General features: G+C 42.4%; 1 protein-coding gene across 1 annotated transcript in view; it reads right to left on the bottom strand.

The window, feature by feature from the left end:
* The window catches only part of LOC124616562 (monocarboxylate transporter 2-like), a 63,678-nt gene that overhangs the window by 20,383 nt on the left and 24,281 nt on the right, over positions 1–19,014 (bottom strand). Inside the window, exons 4-5 of the mRNA XM_047144882.1 lie at positions 15,580–16,044; positions 4,539–4,850 (exon numbers count right to left, since the gene is read on the bottom strand). Coding sequence (XP_047000838.1) covers positions 4,539–4,850; positions 15,580–16,044 — 777 coding nt within the window. The remainder of the gene's footprint in view (positions 1–4,538; positions 4,851–15,579; positions 16,045–19,014) is intronic.

Here is a 19,014-nt window from a genome sequence, read left to right as displayed (position 1 = left end):
GAAAACTACCGACCTACCCCAATATAAAATTTAACTACATAAAATTTCCTACAAAAGTGCTCTGTCCATTTTTTGTGTAGGATCAACAGTTTGTGCGTAGCGAAGAAGAGACTACGATAATCTGCATGTGATATTTGAAGATCAGATCGTACCTGAGTCTTCTATGCACCCCAAATAATAATTTGGAGAAAAAGATTTATTCATAATTTAACATCAACCTGAAAAAAATTTATTCATTATTTAAAGTCGACCCGTTCCCCTTTGAAAAACTCTGGTGACTATAAGATTCTTTGCGACACCTGCTCTTCTTACTACATAGGATCAACAGGACGTACCTTTGCAGTCAGATATAAAGGACATCTTTTAAGAAAAAATGGTACTAAGACCCGAAATTCGTCTTTTGCTTCTCACCTTCCATTTACAGGTCATGCGCCTAACGCTGTTCACGATATCAACATTTTGCACACCGAGAAGAAAGGGCGTAGAAGAGATGTTCTCGGGAAATTAGAAATTTTTAAACATCTTTTTCGAAATGATGGTCTCATTCTTAATGAGCAGCTACAATGACGTAATGAAATCTTCTTCAACGGTATAAAGACTTTACTTGATACTTGATTCGTGTTCCCTCGTGCACTTACCGAAATATTTCTTCTATCTAAGTTGATTCATAACTGTTTGTTCATAAAATGGTTTATATTAACTACATTTCATGTTATACCGTTTTTCTATTCGCTGAGTTATTCAGCTCCTTTTGTAATTCGGCCTTTAAACTGTACTTCTAAACTCTTATGTAGACAAATTGTTACCATGTCTACTGCTGTCAGATAAAATAATGCCTCTTAGTTCATGTACTACACATCTCACCCGTCTATATTTGGAATGTTAAGTAGCCGGTTTGTATTTGAGGCTAGTACACTCATGCTCATAAATTAAGGATAATTGCAGAATGAGGTGCCACACAACGTGGCACTACACAAAACTGCCGCTGATAGCATAGGCACATAGGGAGCACACACGACACAGATCTTTAAGTCCACATTATTGGTGATAAGTTGAGAAAGCCGTCCCGAAACACATGTACTACAGAATGCCACTGTTTCCTGAGCGTGTACCCTGACATCAGTATGGGATATGATCACCATGAACACGTACACAGGCCGCACAATGGGTTGGCATACTCTGGATCAGGTGTTCAAGCAGCTGCTGAGGAATAGCCTCCCATTCTTGCACCAGTGTTTGTTTCAGCCCCTGAAGTTTTCTATGAAGACGTGCAGCGATACGTCAACTGAGAACATCCCAGACGTGCTCGATGGAGTTTAGGTCCGGAGAACAGGCAGACCACTCCATTCCCCTAATATCTTCTGCTTCAAGGTACTCCTCCACGACGGCAGCCCGGTGGGGCCGTGTGTTATCATCCATCAGGAGGAAGGTGGGACGCACTGCACCCCTGAAAAGGTGGACATACTAGTGCAAAATGACGTCCCGATACACCTGACCTGTTACAGTTCCTCTGTCAAAGACACGCAGGGGTGCACATGCACCAATCATAATCCACGACCTCCATACAGGTCCCTTTCAAGGACATTAAGGGATCGGTATCTGGTTAATGGTTCACGCCAGATGAAAACCCAGCGAGAATCACTGTTCAGACTATACCTGGATTCAACCGTGAACGTAACCTGAGACCACTGTTCCAATGACCATAATTTGTGATCTTGGCACCAGGCTTTACGGGCTCTCCTGTGAGTGGAGTGCACCTTGCAGGTCTCCGGGCGAATAAACCATGTCTATTCAGTCGTGTGGAGACAACTGTATCAGTGGCTGCGGTAAGGTCCCGAGCAATTCTACCTGCTGTACTCCGTGGCCGTCTGCGGGCACTGCAGTTAAGATTCTTGTGGTATTGTACACTGTGAACGTCCTGTACTGTAGCGCCTGGACAAGTTTCTTGTCTGCTGGAATCGTTGCCATAATCTTGAGATCACACTTTGTGGCACACGGAGGGCCCGTGCTACGACCTGCTGTGTTTGACCAGCCTCCAGTCGCCCTAGTATTCTATCCCTTATACGTCATCAACATGTGTTCTTTGAGTCATTTTCAACACACAGTCACCATTAGCACGCCTGAAAACGTCTGCACACTTACTCGCTGCACCGTCCTCTGACATGCACCAACACACCTCTGCGTATGTGGACTGCTGCCAGCGCCACCGTGCGACGACAGCAGATCAAATGCACCGCATGGTGATACCCCGAGGTGATTTAAACCCGCAGATCGCCCACCAGAGCGTTGTTTCACCATGTATCAGCATTATCCTTAATTTATGAGCATGAGTGTAGATAGTACTTTTGGTGTAACGTTCACCTGCCCTCAATTGATAACGTGGGCGTCTCAGTCTGACGCTACCGCAGCTCGACATGTGGTGCAGCCCTTAGTGGCCTGCCTCTATGTGTCCTATTTTATTATTCTGTGACTAAGGCATGATCGCTTCATATTTATTTTATATGTGACATACCAGTTTTAAATGTTTTATTTCTGATGAAGGTACTCTTAGAAGTGGCCGAAACCTAGATCAAAAAGACTTCATTTTCACGACCGAGGGCTGCAAGTTTCTTATCTGCTGGAATCGTTGCCATAATCTTGAGATCACACTTTGTGGCACACGGAGGGCCCGTGCTACGACCTGCTGTGTTTGACCAGTATTCTATCCCTCTGTCAATGCTCTTCGCACTTCATTAAGGGGACGACCTGAGTTGTGGTTAGCTGATTGGTGCCACAGTCACCAGATCGCGTGAGGGCCATGAAGGAGGTGCCGAGGAAGAAGGTGTACCTCGCCCTCGCCTTAATGCGATCCGTAATGGAGGCCACGGTGAGACGCGAGTATTAATAAAATTATACATTTGACCGCACAGAGTCCCAACGTGAACTCAATGGTAAACCTCTGGAATAAGTTAAAACGTCGAATTCACTCAAGACCCCAGTGTCAAACGTCACCAACTACTCTCGCTTCGGCTCTTGAGGAAAAATGAGCTGCCATTCCTCCACAGACATTCAGACACCTCAATGAATGTGTCTCCAGCAGATTTGAACCCACCATAAGTTGAATGGTGAACCCACCCCATAGTAACGACAGCCAGTCCACGTCGGGTCGCTTTTGATCAAACAGTATACATACCTTCCATCTATGGGTTTATTAGCTGCAGAGAATTCTTCCAGGTTGCATGGGCGTGGTCAATGGAACTCTTCTATCCCTGACGTTTCGCCCAAAGTACGTTGGACATCTTCGGAGGTGCTCCTAGTTATGCTGAGTCTTACCGACTAGTAGCACCTCCGAAGACATCCAACGTAACATTAGATGAAACGTCAGGGATAGAAGAGTTCCATGTACCACGGCCATACAGCCCGGAAGAATTCTCGGCAGCTGAAACATCCGGTAGTGAAAGCCTTAATTATAAGAGTTTATTATTTTACGTATCAGAATCGTCTCACTATGACATCGCTGGAGAAGGGGTATAGTGGGTCTAGAAGGTCTTTTCTTTTTCCACATAGAGGAAAGGAAATTGAACGTACCACGTTCATAATATCTGCAGTTATTGTAGGCAATACATATAGTGCTACAGTGGGCTCATGGATTCTAGTGCTCAGAAGCAAGTACTTGGCTTCGTTATTCTAGTCCTAATGCAAGCAGGCGATCTTAAATAAGAATATAAATAGATAGACAGGAGTTACTTGGAGACTATCAGAAGCACTGAAAATCAAACTACAAAATATTCTAGAGGTTGATTTCTTGAAAACCATGTGGGCAGAACGCGAAACAAAGTCAAGTGAATCGCATGTAGCACAGATCAGTGTAAGAGTACTGAAACAGCACCAGTGGAAAGCACTCCTTCGGAATAGCAGCGGGTCAGATCTCAGCCCCAATCCTGGAATCGAGACCACCTGTTTTATCGACCACAAGAATTAAGTAACAAGAACAAAAAAATATCACCCAAAGTGGATTGAGGCATCTCCTTCTCTAACTCTCTGTGGTGCAAGGTACCTCTCACTCAACTGTCTGTGATCCCAGTATTTATGAAGTCAATACACATATAATAATTTGTTGTGTGACCTATCAAATTTTAGAAGAGTTGACTAAATAAAGATTAGATTGCGTTATGAGCGCTTGGAAGCAACAACATGAACAAAATTTTTCAGCTGTGCCTGACCGCAATGAAGTCTTAAAATCAACCGTGCAGAGTTCACACACAACACTACCCAAATCGTTGATGGCAATCGTAAGAGCCAAAGGTCACAAACATGAAGGACACTCTTGTAATAGAAGTAACTTTTCAGTGTATCAGCGTTCTAGCTGCCACAAGCTTAGAGAGGCGGAAATTCATCAAGCTTCATTACGCACATCATGGCAGGATACGAGTATTGATGAATGAAAGGAAGGAAACGGACTCCTCCGCCACTGTAACACTATTCCCTCCGTCAATGCTCTTCGCACTTCATTAAGGGGACGACCTGAGTTGAGACTAGCTGGTTAGTCGTACACTCACCTGATCGCGTGAGGGCCATGAAGCAGGTGCCGAGGAAGAAGGTGTACCTCGCCCTGGTCTTGATGCGGTCCGTGATGGGAGGCACGGTGAGACGCGACACGAAGTCGCCGGCGGCCATCATGGTGAGGCAGAGCGCCGTGTCGGTCATCGAGAGACCCACGTGTCGCTGCAGGTAGAACGGCAGCAGCAGCGAGTAGTTCACCGTCGACGTCATCATGCTCGCCGTGCCCAGTAAGACGTTCAGGTACACCCGGTTACGCAGCAGGTCCAGGTCCATGAAGGCGACCACACGTCGCCAGATCGGCTGCGGCTCTGCAACAACCCAAAAGATACTGTCAGATTCTGCAAGTCTTCAGCTCTTTACAGCGCCTATAGACTTAAGTGAAGCCTGATATTGTCAGCAAGGAGGCGGCACCCTTAATCTACTTATCGAACAAAACTCTTTTTTTTTTTTTAATTTAATGCCTATACTACAACTATATCAGTTTAATAAGTCACAGCTGCAAAATACTAACGCGAATTCTTTACAGACGAATGGAAAAACTGGTAGAAGCGGACCTCGGGGAAGATCAGTTTGGATTCCGTAGAAATGTTGGAACACGTGAGGCAATACTAACCTTACGACTTATCTTAGAAGAAAGATTAAGAAAAGGCAAACCTACGTTTCTAGCATTTGTAGACTTAGAGAAAGCTTTTGGCAATGTTAACTGGAATACTCTCTTTCAAATTCTGAAGGTGGCAGGTATAAAATACAGGGAGCGAAAGGCTATTTACAATTTGTACAGAAATCAGACGGCAGTTATAAGAGTCGAGGGGCATGAAAGGGAAGCAGTGGTTGGGAAAGGAGTGAGACAGGGTTGTAGCCTCTCCCCGATGTTATTCAATCTGTATATTGAGCAAGCAGTAAAGGAAACAAAAGAAAAATTCGGAGTAGGTATTAAAATTCATGGAGGAGAAGTAAAAACTTTGAGGTTCGCCGATGACATTGTAATTCTGTCAGAGACAGCAAAGGACTTGGAAGAGCAGTTGAACGGAATGGACGATGTCTTGAAAGGAGGATATAAGATGAATATCAACAAAAGCAAAACGAGGATAATGGAATGTAGTCAAATTAAATCGGGTGATGCTGAGGGAGTTAGATTAGGAAATGAGACACTTAAAGTAGTAAAGGAGTTTTGCTATTTAGGGAGTAAAATAACTGATGATGGTCGAAGTAGAGAGGATATAAAATGTAGACTGGCAATGGCAAGGAAATCGTTTCTGAAGAAGAGAAATTTGTTAACATCGAGTATAGATTTAAGTGTCAGGAAGTCGTTTCTGAAAGTATTTGCATAGGGTGTAGCCATGTATGGAAGTGAAACATGGACGATAACTAGTTTCGACAAGAAGAGAATAGAAGCTTTCGAAATGTGGTGCTACAGAAGAATGCTGAAGATAAGGTGGGTAGATCACGTAACTAGTGAGGAGGTATTGAATAGGATTGGGGAGAAGAGAAGTTTGTGGCACAACTTGACTAGAAGAAGGGATCGGTTGGTGGGGCATGTTTTGAGGCATCAAGGGATCACAAATTTAGCATTGGAGGGCAGCATGGAGGGTAAAAATCGTAGAGGGAGACCAAGAGATGAATACACTAAGCAGATTCAGAAGGAGGTAGGTTGCAGTAGGTACTGGGAGATGAAGAAGCTTGCAAAGGATAGAGTAGCATGGAGAGCTGCATCAAACCAGTCTCAGGACTGAAGACCACAACAACAACAACAACTACCACTATCCTATTACAATTAAAGTACGATCATTAGTTGCTATCTGCATTCATCTTCAGACCTTACAATGTAAAACAGCGGTGAATATGCGTTGGAAACTAACATTAGCTGTAATTACAAATTGACATCCACTCGTAAATACGAAGACTATGGTGCCACCGCAGGGCACCACACTTGCTAGGTTGTAGGCTTCAAATCGGCCGCGGTCCGTCAGTACACATCGGACCCGCGAGTCGCCACTGTCGACGCTAGCAGACCGAGCGCCGCCACTCGGCTAGTCTTACGAGACAAGCTAGCGCACTGGCCAGTTCTACAGCCGACGTTAGTAGGAATGGTCCACTTGTTATAGCTTCAGAGATCTCATGTGCAGAGACGCTAGTTAGCATAGCTTTCAGCTAACTTAGTAGCTACGACCTAGCCAGGCGCCACATGCAGTCTATGCATTGACTATTGATCTATATGTGTGAAGCAATCAGAATTCTAAAGAAGTACTCGCAGTGCAGTCTTTAACTGCACTTGGAAATATTATTGTAAAAAGTCAGGATCGACGTTCACCGCTGATGCTGAATTAAAGCTAAGTATTTAATTGTATTCCTGTCTACTAACTTTCTAATCACCTAAGGTGTTCCAGATACATCCTGTCAAGTATAGTTCATTGATCCTCACGTCAGCCTACGTGATAAACTCGTTCAATTAATGGCCACACCTCGTGATCAGACTAAGAGTCAAATTGCGTGACTCAGCCGGGTCACCCTTTTCCCACGAGGCCCATAGTTTCGTCTCATATGTAACAAAGACAATGAAAGTACATAGTTTAATAAACATCGCCCTGAGCAAGCCAAGTTTCAGACTAATCTCGCAGAATGACAGTAAAAATGAAGGAAAATGGTCGAAAATTAAAAATTCAGTCAACCCACATCGAAAGACAGATCAAAACTACCCTGTCACAGACCGTAAAATAACCGAGATGAGAGTGTGTGGACTAGGAGAGAGATAAAACGGTGCGCTGAACAAGTAACACAGATGATTTCCTTTGAGTATCGGAAAGCGTCACGCCCCTGAAGGGACCCCATGCACTAACACCTCGTATTGTAATCCAAAAATGTGACATTTCCATATAAGAGAACTAGGCAGCTGTTTCAATTTCCTAGCCATCATTATGGGAAGGAGAAAGATCTGAGCAATGTGCGAGTAATATTCTTTACGCGAAATGGAGGTATCTGAGTTCCGAATTTTCTGGAAAAGATTATGAGAACGTCACTCATGTTCCAGGTTTACACCTTTTATCTACCCCGTAACCAGTTTCCAATTAAGTGTAGCCATTTTAAGTGGAAAATGATAAGTTATAGCTCCCAAAGACTTAGGTTGGTTGACCACTGCCGCCTACGAAAAGATGGCATTATCAAAACCCTGTAAATTCATCAACCGACGTTTGCCTTCATTGATGCAGGTACCAGATACAAGGAAGGCATCCACGATAGCTTTGAGCAATAGAATCTCAGCAGGAGAATGGAGTCAACCATCACATCGTTCACATACACGCGTACTAACACCGTCTCGCCCGAGAGTGCCCCTGCTTGTAAATGAACAGCCATCCTTCGAAGGAGGAGCTCAAGTGGTAGAAGAAACAACGACTTTGAAAACGAATTTTCCTGTGGAAAATCCATACAGATGTCATGTCAGCTGGCCATTGACACCCACCGAAGCTTGGATACGCGTAAAAATTTATGCAAGACCCTTCACGCTGCAATAGTGAACCCAACGGCTTCCGGAATTTGCAACAGGAAGCCATGGCTGGAACAGTGAAACACCTTATCAAATTCCCTCAAAAGTCAGAGCGCAATGAATAGAAGTAACAGCGGCCACCTATACGACATCCCGGCGTTGAGCTACTGCAGTTATAATATAATGAGCAGGGATACAACTTTGATGGTCAGCAACAACTTTCTCAAGCAACGCAGACAGCAGGCTATTCACCGCCCTCGCCACTGTGTTATAATCTAAATTTAATTAAGTAATCCGCCGTAATTTATCAGTTGCAAGCGTCGAAGTGTCGGGCACCAACCACCTATTAACAAATCGTTCAAAACCAGCGTAAAAATAGTAGCACATAAAACTCTTCTGGCGGACAATCCAACTCCGCCAATTTACGAGAAGACGATGCGACATTCAGATCGTAAACATCTTCACACCGAAAAACGTCTAAAAACGCAGCATTACGTGCAGTAGTAAGACTACGATCCAGAGACCGAACAAGCAAATCGGATGCCATATCGACAGAATACCTTATACAGCCCAACTTAAAATTCATGGAGAGCATGCAATATGTTCTTCTGTGCCGTCACAACATTGCCCTCCTTCATGTTGAGAGACGTAATATGTGTAAGTCTACCTCGAATATAATGATTTAGAGAAGTCAGCTGATCCACTACTAAGGAACGTAGTTTGGATCGCATCCTTAACTCTTCCACATGACGTTGCTTCAACCGTAATAATTGCGCATTTTGCCGGCCGAAGTGGCCGTGCGGTTAAAGGCGCTGCAGTCTGGAACCGCAAGACCGCGGGGTCGCAGGTTCGAATCCTGCCTCGGACATGGATGTTTGTGATGTCCTTGGGTTAGTTATGTTTAACTAGTTCTAAGTTCTAGGGGACTAATGACCTCAGAAGTTGAGTCCCATAGTGCTCAGAGCCATTTGAACCATTTTTCAAATTGAGCCTTTACGCGTCTGATGTCCGAAATCCGTGGGGGAGTCCAATGAGCACTATTAAAAAGACAGTAGTAAAATTCTTGCTTCCTACGAAATCAACGCATCAGCGCAGAATTGTATCAAAGCTTTTCGGAGCCTCGGCTTTGCCAGTTAAATTCACAATGGAGGCGTATCGCACCGATGAACGGAGACCACTGTTCCACACTTTCTAAATCACCTCATCTAGTAAAGGATACAACGAGTGCACTACAAACAGCATCCAAGCCGATCGAAACAATTTCAGCGACGGTCGCTTGTGGTTTGAAATAAGTCACCGCGTAGTGGTCAGAGAGGCTGGCGGGGATACATCAACAACCAAAATCATGTCTCGCAACCAGTCAGATAAATAAAATTTGTCATGTCTACTGCTAGAAGTACCAATAAAAATTTCGCAGGAGTTGAATATTTATAGACGTGAAAGTCTTGCTGCCTCAAGGAACGAACTAGATCTTGCTATCCAAGACAGAAATTGGAACAGAGAAAGTGATCCAAAGGGCTTAAAATCACCACTTACCTGAATACTCTGAGGACTTTTCCATAATAAATAAACCACTTCTTCCTTATAAAATCGGGTACGGTCCAAAGTGCGTCTGGAACCGGAGATGCATAAAGGAGAATTAAGTCAGGTGAAGAGAAGTACATCGAAGTTAGCAAGAAGTACCGTACCATACTTATGCAACCATCGTTACGCTAAAAGGAAGTTAAGAACCAAGACGCGAAAACTGTTTGTCTACTTGTAGGAGATCAAAAACTTAAAGACACAGTTATCAGAGTCAAAATAGACAGTATGAATCTGATCACATGCTACATGAAGTATCGACGAGCCAATTATGAATCTCCGAAAATCCGGGCTGCACGGAACGCCTGAATTCGTGAGAGCTAAGATTACTGTAGCTCTTCTTGGAACACACCTGGAAACCATATTCGACATTATGGAGACGACTAGTCCACTACCAGTAGACACACGCAAGAATTGACAATGTGGACCAAACGGTGATGTGATGTGATAAACACAAAGACACGAATAACACTGAGGAACAACTGTCCAGGTGCTCGTAACGCTGCGGTGAGGCGGAAAACAAGAAAGCCCCCACGCTAGGCGCGCAAGGCGGAACTACAACTCGGTTAAGGAGGCCAAGAGGAAGAAATGGTATAACAATGAAACTTTTATGAGAAATTATTAATTAAATAAATGGTCGTTATCAAGAACTAAACAAAAATAGGTAATAACTGAACAAAATAATAGATTATCAACATCAAGAGCTGAGAATGGATCTGAGAAACGATCTTACACGAATAACAATCACTTTCTCATACTCAGAGCGATAAAGAACATTATTAAGGGAAAGATGCTGAGGCGGCAGAAGTTCAGTCTCTGTTAGTCTCACAGCATCATGAAATCACACTATTGAACCGAGCGCAGTATTCATGATGTCATTGTTGACATGCAAAGGTCATGTGACAGAAGCAATTCTGATGTCGAATCGATTCCTGATATGCAATGACGTTCTTCTGATCTTAACTTAATGTTAGTGAGCTGGATCAATTTGTCAAGGCCAAACATAACGTTGATCGAAGTTTAAAATAAGTGAATATTGATTCGCTACTGCAAGAAAGCTACTGGTCCACTGAAACATGTCATTAACAGCTCGCGTGTATCTGGCTATACTGTGACTGCGATGTTGGAGTACCTGGCACCACACATGCCCACATCTGAGAGTTCCGAAGTATGTTTTGTAAATGTAGGTAAGAATCATCGTGTGCATGAGTCATTGGGTAATAATTTATACGTAATTATAATAAAGAACGTATTTGTGACAATGGAAAATACAACTACGAGGAAAAAGCATTTGATAACAGATAACAACCGAAGTTAATGGCAGTGTTTATAAGTCGTTCCGGACTGTTACCGTAATAGTTGCATATTAAACGTGGTATAGTAACGTAAAGCTAAGCAAAACAAAGAACACTCTACCGAAAATAGTAGAACGAAATACAGAAACAGGCTCATACTCAGTTGTAGCAAAAGATTTGTTGTTATTTCGAATGTAAGTCTTGACGTCACTCCAAACCAACTCAACTGGGTTGAAATTGGAGTGATTAGGCGGTAGCGTAATTACCATATGACACTGTTCTTTTGCAGCTTCATCTGCAAAGTACACAGGCGTTTTATGAAGAGTGTAAGAGGAGCTTTGTCTTACGAATGACCGCAGTAGTGTCTTTCGTTAGCACCACTGCACCACAGTTTCTTTGCGGTCAATAGTTGTTAGTGTTTTGTCCAATATCACTGAAAGATAAGGTGCATTATACATTAGAAACACTAACAAAAAACTGAAATTCAGCGACAATGTTTTCAACCACTGCAGAAACCGTGACTGGTCCATATTCTCATGGCAGTCAGAAATTCCTCTCGGTCGAAAAATTGAAAATACTTCATGCATAAAACCGTTTGAAGAAAATGGATGGACCACAATTAATGTGGCAGCTCTTCCCGTTGGCTGATGACCGCTGCTCTCCGGAATATTAACTGCGCAGCATTTATCAACTCCTTCTCCAGCGTTCAACCAGATTTCATCTAACCACATAACTGAATGGATATCCTTCCCTATAATTTTATGCAAAAAGAAACTACGGACCGTAACAAAACGAGCTTTTTAGAACAACAGATTTCATCCGCCCAAGAAGGAGAAGCCAATACTTTTTAACATCATTTTAAGTTATGTTGCCCCCTCCCCCCCAAGAAAAGTTCTCCACTGCTTTCAGGACATTAGCAACCTCGCTGTTGTGGGGTTTTCTTTCCCACTGTAACATCTGTAAACGGGCCAACGATGGCTGAGATGCAGTATTGCAACATAACGTGTGTTCACATCTGGATATACCAAATTTTGAGATATTAATGTACAAACATGTACTCTTTTATGTAAAATAGGTGTCAGAAACTTATTTCCGTCCGCTTTTATTTTCTTTATTCATTTATGAGTTTTACTTGCGTTAATAATTTAAAATACTGTATCTTGTGTGTGTATTTTATACTTTACATAAGTAATAACGCCATCTGGCTATGTAATTAGCTATTATTTGTTCATGATGATGATACTAATGAAAAGATGATCTTTTTTAAATATTCATTTTTGAGAACATAATGAATTTTGTTTAATAATCAAGAACGGAATTTGCAGCTTATAATATACTAATTTCTTCTGTGAAAAGAAATTTGAAGATTATCTTGAAAGAGGCATTCTATGTGACACTGTAATTAGTAGCTAGTGGATTAATTTCAAGTATATCTTCACTCATTTTATTAACTACTTTATGTAAATAACAGTATTTATTAAAATTATAATTAAGTAGTTGCATTTGTTTCTGTGGGAGACAGTCCAAGATTTTGCCACTAAAATGTGGCTTCTAATTAACAGTTACCTTTATTATCAATTGCTAATGACACAGAAATAAACCCATAAAGTCTGTTATCCACCATTAACTGTTTTTCAAATGAGCGCGTCACAGTGTGTCAATTGCTAATGACACAGAAATTCTGTAAATAACTGTTAGTTCTTTTTCGTTTGACATTTTTCTTGAACACCACATTATTGAGATTTTTTTCACTGATGCCTTCCTGTACATGTTTTTTGAAGTTACTTTTTCCTGTAATGATATTTGTTTTTTGTACATAATTTGTGTGTCCATCGATTTATCATTGTGTACTAGGTAACTGACGTTCCTTTCCTGTAACTGGGTTAATTTCATTTCGAAAATTTAAGTTGCCGTAAATTTTGTGAGAAAAAAAATTTTTGACGTAGCGGATTCTTTATCCTCCTACATCAGAAGATTTCTTATATTTTGTGGAACGTTTTCTAAGCTTGTGGTTTAGCCATAGAACTGAATGAGAGATACATTGCTGCAGCTACCACTGGTTAGGCCCTAACCAGAGTTTTAAAACTAATCTTTTCTCACTGACATCGTTCTTTGAATTGTGATTGTAGCGTCATGCACGAACTTGGCGTAGCACAGTAGCAGCAAGTTAAAAGTCAGTCAATCGTTATTGCCGTCGGCCACACTCATTACATCCAGGAGCACGAGATGAACGTTGGGACTAAGTAATTGAGTCTAATTATGGTAACAGTTTCAGTGAGAAGCGATTAACGTTATATTATGTAATATGGGAGGTTGTTAAAATTCAGTGTAGTTAAATTGGTTTGCAAAGAGTAATAAGTTATGTATCAACTCATAAAGTCTGTGATGCACCATTAACTGTTTTTCAAATGAGCCCCTCACAGTACATTTCTTAAAATTACCGGTAAAAGAAAGAATATAACTGAATGTTTGCAAATGAAGATTTAACACAGATACATTACAAAGACGTTTAAAGTATGTGTCGAAATCTCTAGTGTGGTCCATGAAGATCCACGTAGAAAGTAAACTAACATTAAAACTGCTGTTTCAAGCAGATATTCGGCTTGCTCACACAGTTACGGGGCTGCACACCTCTTTATTAAAAAGATGAATTTAATTCGCTTAGTTATGTAAGGAAAGTAATTTTATGAAGTCATCTATAACTAAAGATAGCTTGCCCGAGAGCTGGTCTATCAAATGGTGGGAATAGATAAATTTGTAAATTCGTGAATCAGTTAATTCATGAATTCGTCAAATGGCGTAGGACTCCAGAAGATTCAGCGACCGTTCGTTTCAAAAATCCACGCTAAGGAGACGGTTGCGCAGAGGGAATACGGCATCTCCGACGGTCAGTCGCCTGGTACCACCCCAGTAATACCACCCTCTGCGTCGGCTGGCCGAACAGTCCGTCGACAGAAAGTCTAAGCGACTGTCGGCATTTCCGGGTTCGCTCATGTTGGTTGCAGGGACTTATGGCTGTCGCAGGAAGCATACAGTGTGCGACGGCCCGCAATTTTAAAAACTGCTGAGAGTCGCCCTTTTTCCCCCTCTGTTCGTGACAGTGCTCAGGAGGGTCAGTTTGTGGCAGTACGCCGCAGGCTTCATTTCGTGACCAGCAGTCATGCCGCCGTGTACGCCATTTTGCGCTGCATGTGTTCGCTTCCACCGCCATGGGAGCAACTAGCCATCATTACGCCCAGTTTTGATCGAGTCATTCACAGCAAAAAGCTCATAGAAAAGCCGACTTTCTTTAAGAAGTAAACATTCGGTTTGGATCGACAGAGATTGGCCTTCCGATTTGATCAACGTTAATTCGGTAGTCTCCGTTGTGCTGCCCCATGAACTCACAGCATGTTTCCATTCATGGCTCTTTATCACAAATTGTGATTCAAATCCTGGAATCCATCTTTGTTTAACTGCATCAAAACCTCCCCTACTGACTGGAATAGCTCTCGTTATCTTTGTTCATATTTTGTGTCTTTCGATGCAATTCTGGCTTGGCCCACAGCAACACTGCGGATCGTCTGTTTAGTCATAAATCGTGGATTGGCTAGTTGTCACCTACTTGTGTCGACACTGCCTTTCATTTCGATGTGTTTACGAGAGTATATCTGCTTTTCTTTAAGCTGTCTGTTACTGATCGGTAATTCCTTCCCTGTTACCTTCATTATCCAATCAGTTTCAATCAGCAATCGATATCCTTGCAGTACATGAAGAAGAATCTGATGGCATCACAGCCCGGAGAGTAGCAGATCATCTCGTAAGATTCTTCTAATTTGATTGGGGGGTGGGGGGAGGGGTGGTTAAAGGGAGGGGCGAACGATGGTAGGCAGAACTAATTTATCTCTTTCATTTAGATCCCTCCAAAGCCAAAAGAAGCGAGCAAATTACAAGCCCAGTAATATAACACGACTGTCAATCCATGCCATCGACGGTCATCTTATATTTTGATTGAAATAGCTAAAAATGTTTTCAGAAAATAATGTTTTTAGCGGTATTAAAACACTTGTTGGGAAAAATCTAATAAACTTTTCTTTGGAATGTAGTAATAACTTCTCTTGGAAAACTGCTAGAACATTTCTTTAGTATGTAATCAGGTCATATGAGAACAGTCCGCCCCCGGTAGCTGAGTGGTTTGCCGGCACGGTAACTCGGAGTGATCGGTGAGAGGGTTAGCTACCCTCTGTAATAAAAAAAAAAAACTGAGTTAATGGATCAACGACGAACTGAAACGGGTGTCTTGCGACGTCCACACCGAGCACATGAAACGAACAAAAACGAACAAATTGAGATAAAAAAAGTGGTTAGGGCGACAGACTGTCATTCCTAAGGGCCCAGGTTCGATTCCCGGCTGGGTCGGAGATTTTCTCCGCTCAGGGACTGGGTGTTGTGTTGTCCTAATTATCGTCATTTCATCCTCATCGACGCCCAAGTCACTGAAGTGGCATCAAATCGAAAGACTTGCACCTGGCAAACGGTGTACCCGTCGGGAGGCCCTAGTCACACGAGATTTTTTTTTATATGAGAACAAAAAAAAAAATTCTCTTATACCTACAACTGCTCAGACGAGGTGCTGAGGGTAAATTTTTGGTTTCTGGAAACGTTTTGGTCAGCTAGCAATGTACTGCTGCAGCTACTCACTCTGCTCGGTGGCGCCCCCACTCTCTTCCTCGTCCTCTTCTTTGGTAGGTCTCAAGCGCATGCGGCGGTCCTCGGGCACGACGTCGGCCATGTCGCCCACCTCGGAGCCGGCCAGCGACGCCATGGAGGCGTTCCTCCTGGGCCGGCGCGGCCGCACCTCGTCGCCAGGGTCGGACTCGCCCTTGAGCAGCGCCAGCTCGTTGGCCACAGGGCGGCGCTCGGCGTGCCACTCCACGGGGTGGAAGAAGAGCGAGCCGAGCGGACCGTGCATGGCCACCCCGCCCAGCACGAGCAGCGCGCCGCTGAAGCCGTACGTCTCGAGCAGCAGCCGCACCACGTGAGGCATCGCCATCTGGCCGCAGTTGGAGCCCGAAGTCGACAGCCCCACGGCGCGGCCGCGCGACTCCACAAAGTACGTCTTGACCGCCAGGAAGCCCGATGGCGTGGAGAGGCCCATTCCCAGACCTAGAATCACCAATTCATCACACTGTATATATCCAAATCCCTCAAATATTAACGAGTTATTACTGTTATCGTTATTATTTCTTATTATTATTGGTATAATATTGTCATATAGAAGAAGATGTAATTAGATGAATGACGAAAACTTTCACTTAAAGAAGGTTTATTCAGCACTTGCACATACAAGAGTGCAGACCGAACTGCCTCTGGCCAGAACACATACTGTATATATACACCTACAGGACATTCCAGTACAACGATTCTTGACATTTGTGGATACTTCTAGACTGTACTCTGCTGTGGCCTTCTCCACCAGACATCATGGCGCCTACAGTATCAGTAACCAAACTGACAGCCTGCAGCCGCGGGTTGCCCACCTCGCAGGAACACCAAAGCACTACACAACCGACAGGCAATATTGATGAACGGCCACAGCAACAAACACATTACAACACCACAGCAAAGACACCAGCGGCCACCAGGGGCCACTACCGGCCCACATAAACATAAGGAAGAGGTCGCTGCAGATCCCGGAACTATTTTTCACACGCCAAACCACGTGATGGCACATAGTTCCGAGGTACTCATCCGCCGAAGCGCTATAAAGGCCGGCGCTCGGCCGCACATCGGCAGTTCATCGACCGCCAACAGACTTGGATAGCTGCCGCCGAGGCAGTCCGCCTTGAGTTTCTCGCTGATCTGGATTAGGTTTGGTGTATCGGAGAAGTCTCTGGCGGAGACTAGTAGGAAATTATTTCTTTTGTTTTCTATCTTATTCTTATATGTAGTTGTGATTCGAAGACGGGTCACTGTTTTGTGTTGGTGTTAGAGTTGGAGAATTGTTTTGGTTAATAGAACAGCCCAAGAAATTGTTTTCGGACTTTGATCGTTAGTTTCTTCTGCTTACGCAGACGTATCATACTCGAACCGAATATAGAAATTAAAACTGTACATTCCAGATACGTTCCGAACTCACCATTCATCATGCAACAGTTTAGTATCATACCCACTACACCATGATGTTACACAGCTTCTGCTGCGACAATGTGAAGTACTATATGGAATCTTTCTTTGTGCTATTAAGAAAGAAAGATTAAATTGTTAAGTTAATTATGTTTGAACAACTGCAACATAATAAATAAATGAAATGTACTACATATATGGAATTTCAATCTATGGTGTTTTTTGAAAGATTTGTGTACAGCAGAAAACTGTTCCAAAGCTCAATGTGCACTTCTAATACGTCTGCGCCAGCGCCTCCACTTATACATTAGAAAGAAGGTTTTGAAACGGATTATTACTTAGTTGCTGTCCGTGTGTCCAAGGGGAGTCGTAATAGGATACCTGTTACGTACGTACGTAAAGCCTGAATTTTCCACAACATTATCTCTAATTCCTTTCAATGCTATGCAGTAAGTATCTGCAGCCATTTTTATTTGCTACATTCATTTTGAATTGCTCTGTAATTTGCTAACAAGTTATATCCTGAATGTCCCTCTAGATGCAGTTTCTAGTACATTGGTTTTTGCAGTTATATAACAAATTATATCAAATGAAATATTTCAATCAAAATATATCTTCATGATCTTGAGTTAAATAGTATAGGCTACTACTGCATTTACTGTAATCATAATAGACAAAATAATATTTCTAATTTAAAATACAACGTTAAAATTCAGGAACAGTGATTGATTAGTTCATATGGATTCACGAATGTAACTACAAAAACATCTATCTAAAGCATGTTACTTGTAATACCGTGAAAAAAGTCATCATGCATATCTGATTAGCATCTACTGGATGTGATAAAATCACAGCCCAAATGATGAATCTTATTATTGATTTGCTGCTGCCCCTGTAAAAATACCTTCAACTACTGCTTAACTAGAACAGGGACTACTTAAGCCACTATCTAAAAAAGGACGTTGTGACAGCACCCTCTTCTTACCGACGTATTGGCGTTCTTCCTTCAGTGTCCAGAGCCTTAGAATATATAAACTTAACGAGAAACTACCTGCTAGATGAATACCAATAGGTTTCTTTAAACATTGTAGCACGACATCTGCCTTAATAAAGATAACAGATGTCACCGAGCTTTCCATGTTTGGAGAAAAGACGACTATCTCGTGCTTCTTAGACTTCAGCAAAGCCTTTTACACTGTCGACATCGACATTTTCTTGTCAAACGCAGCAGCCTAAATTTCTTTCCAAGTGCAGTGCAGTGGTTTCGCTGATACCTGACGTCACGCCAGTAGTGCGTTGTCAGACAAAAACACCTGTCTCCATCAGAGCAAAAGCCTTTGTGTCCCACTTCACTGATCAGCCACTTTCTCGGATTTCTTTCCAGTAGCAGGAACTCTGCTCTGGAATAGCCTCCTTTGTTATATTAGAGGACTGAAAAACATCTCCAGCTACAGAAGACAGTTAATTACATATCTACTGAAGACCGTTATCCCTGTACACACTTGTTACCCCTTCCTTATTTCCAACCTGATATTCTTTATCTTCCAGCGCTCTCCGCTGGTGCAGTCGCCTTAAATTTCCCTTCTCTAGACGTTGCTATATCAGAAAATATCTATTTTGTACTCCTATAAACTCTTTCCGTATCTGTCACTAATAATCATAGTAATATTAATAATAATAATTGCAGTTTTAAATGTATTAGCTCTTGACAGTCCTGTTTATTAACATTGTGTCTAGTGACACTAAAATAGTCTGCATACGTGAAATCCTTGTCCAATGCAAGAAGGCGCTAATCTGATCAGGTTAAATAAATAAATATTAAATAATAGTAACTCTCTAAACTACCAAGAAAAAACAATAATCGAGCATTGAATGTAACTGACCTTCCTGATATAATAATAGTAAACATAGGAGCTTTGTCATTAATGTCGCAACTATAGTTGTTACACAATCGCACTACTGTTGTTTTGTTATTGATTACAGCTTGTTATTATTTTATATTAATTATTA

This window comes from Schistocerca americana, chromosome 5 (genome assembly GCF_021461395.2).
Source record: "Schistocerca americana isolate TAMUIC-IGC-003095 chromosome 5, iqSchAmer2.1, whole genome shotgun sequence".
Classification (NCBI taxonomy): Eukaryota; Metazoa; Arthropoda; class Insecta; order Orthoptera; family Acrididae; genus Schistocerca; species Schistocerca americana.
The sequence above is the reverse complement of the archived record's forward strand: the minus strand, read 5'-3'. Positions and strand labels throughout refer to the sequence as shown.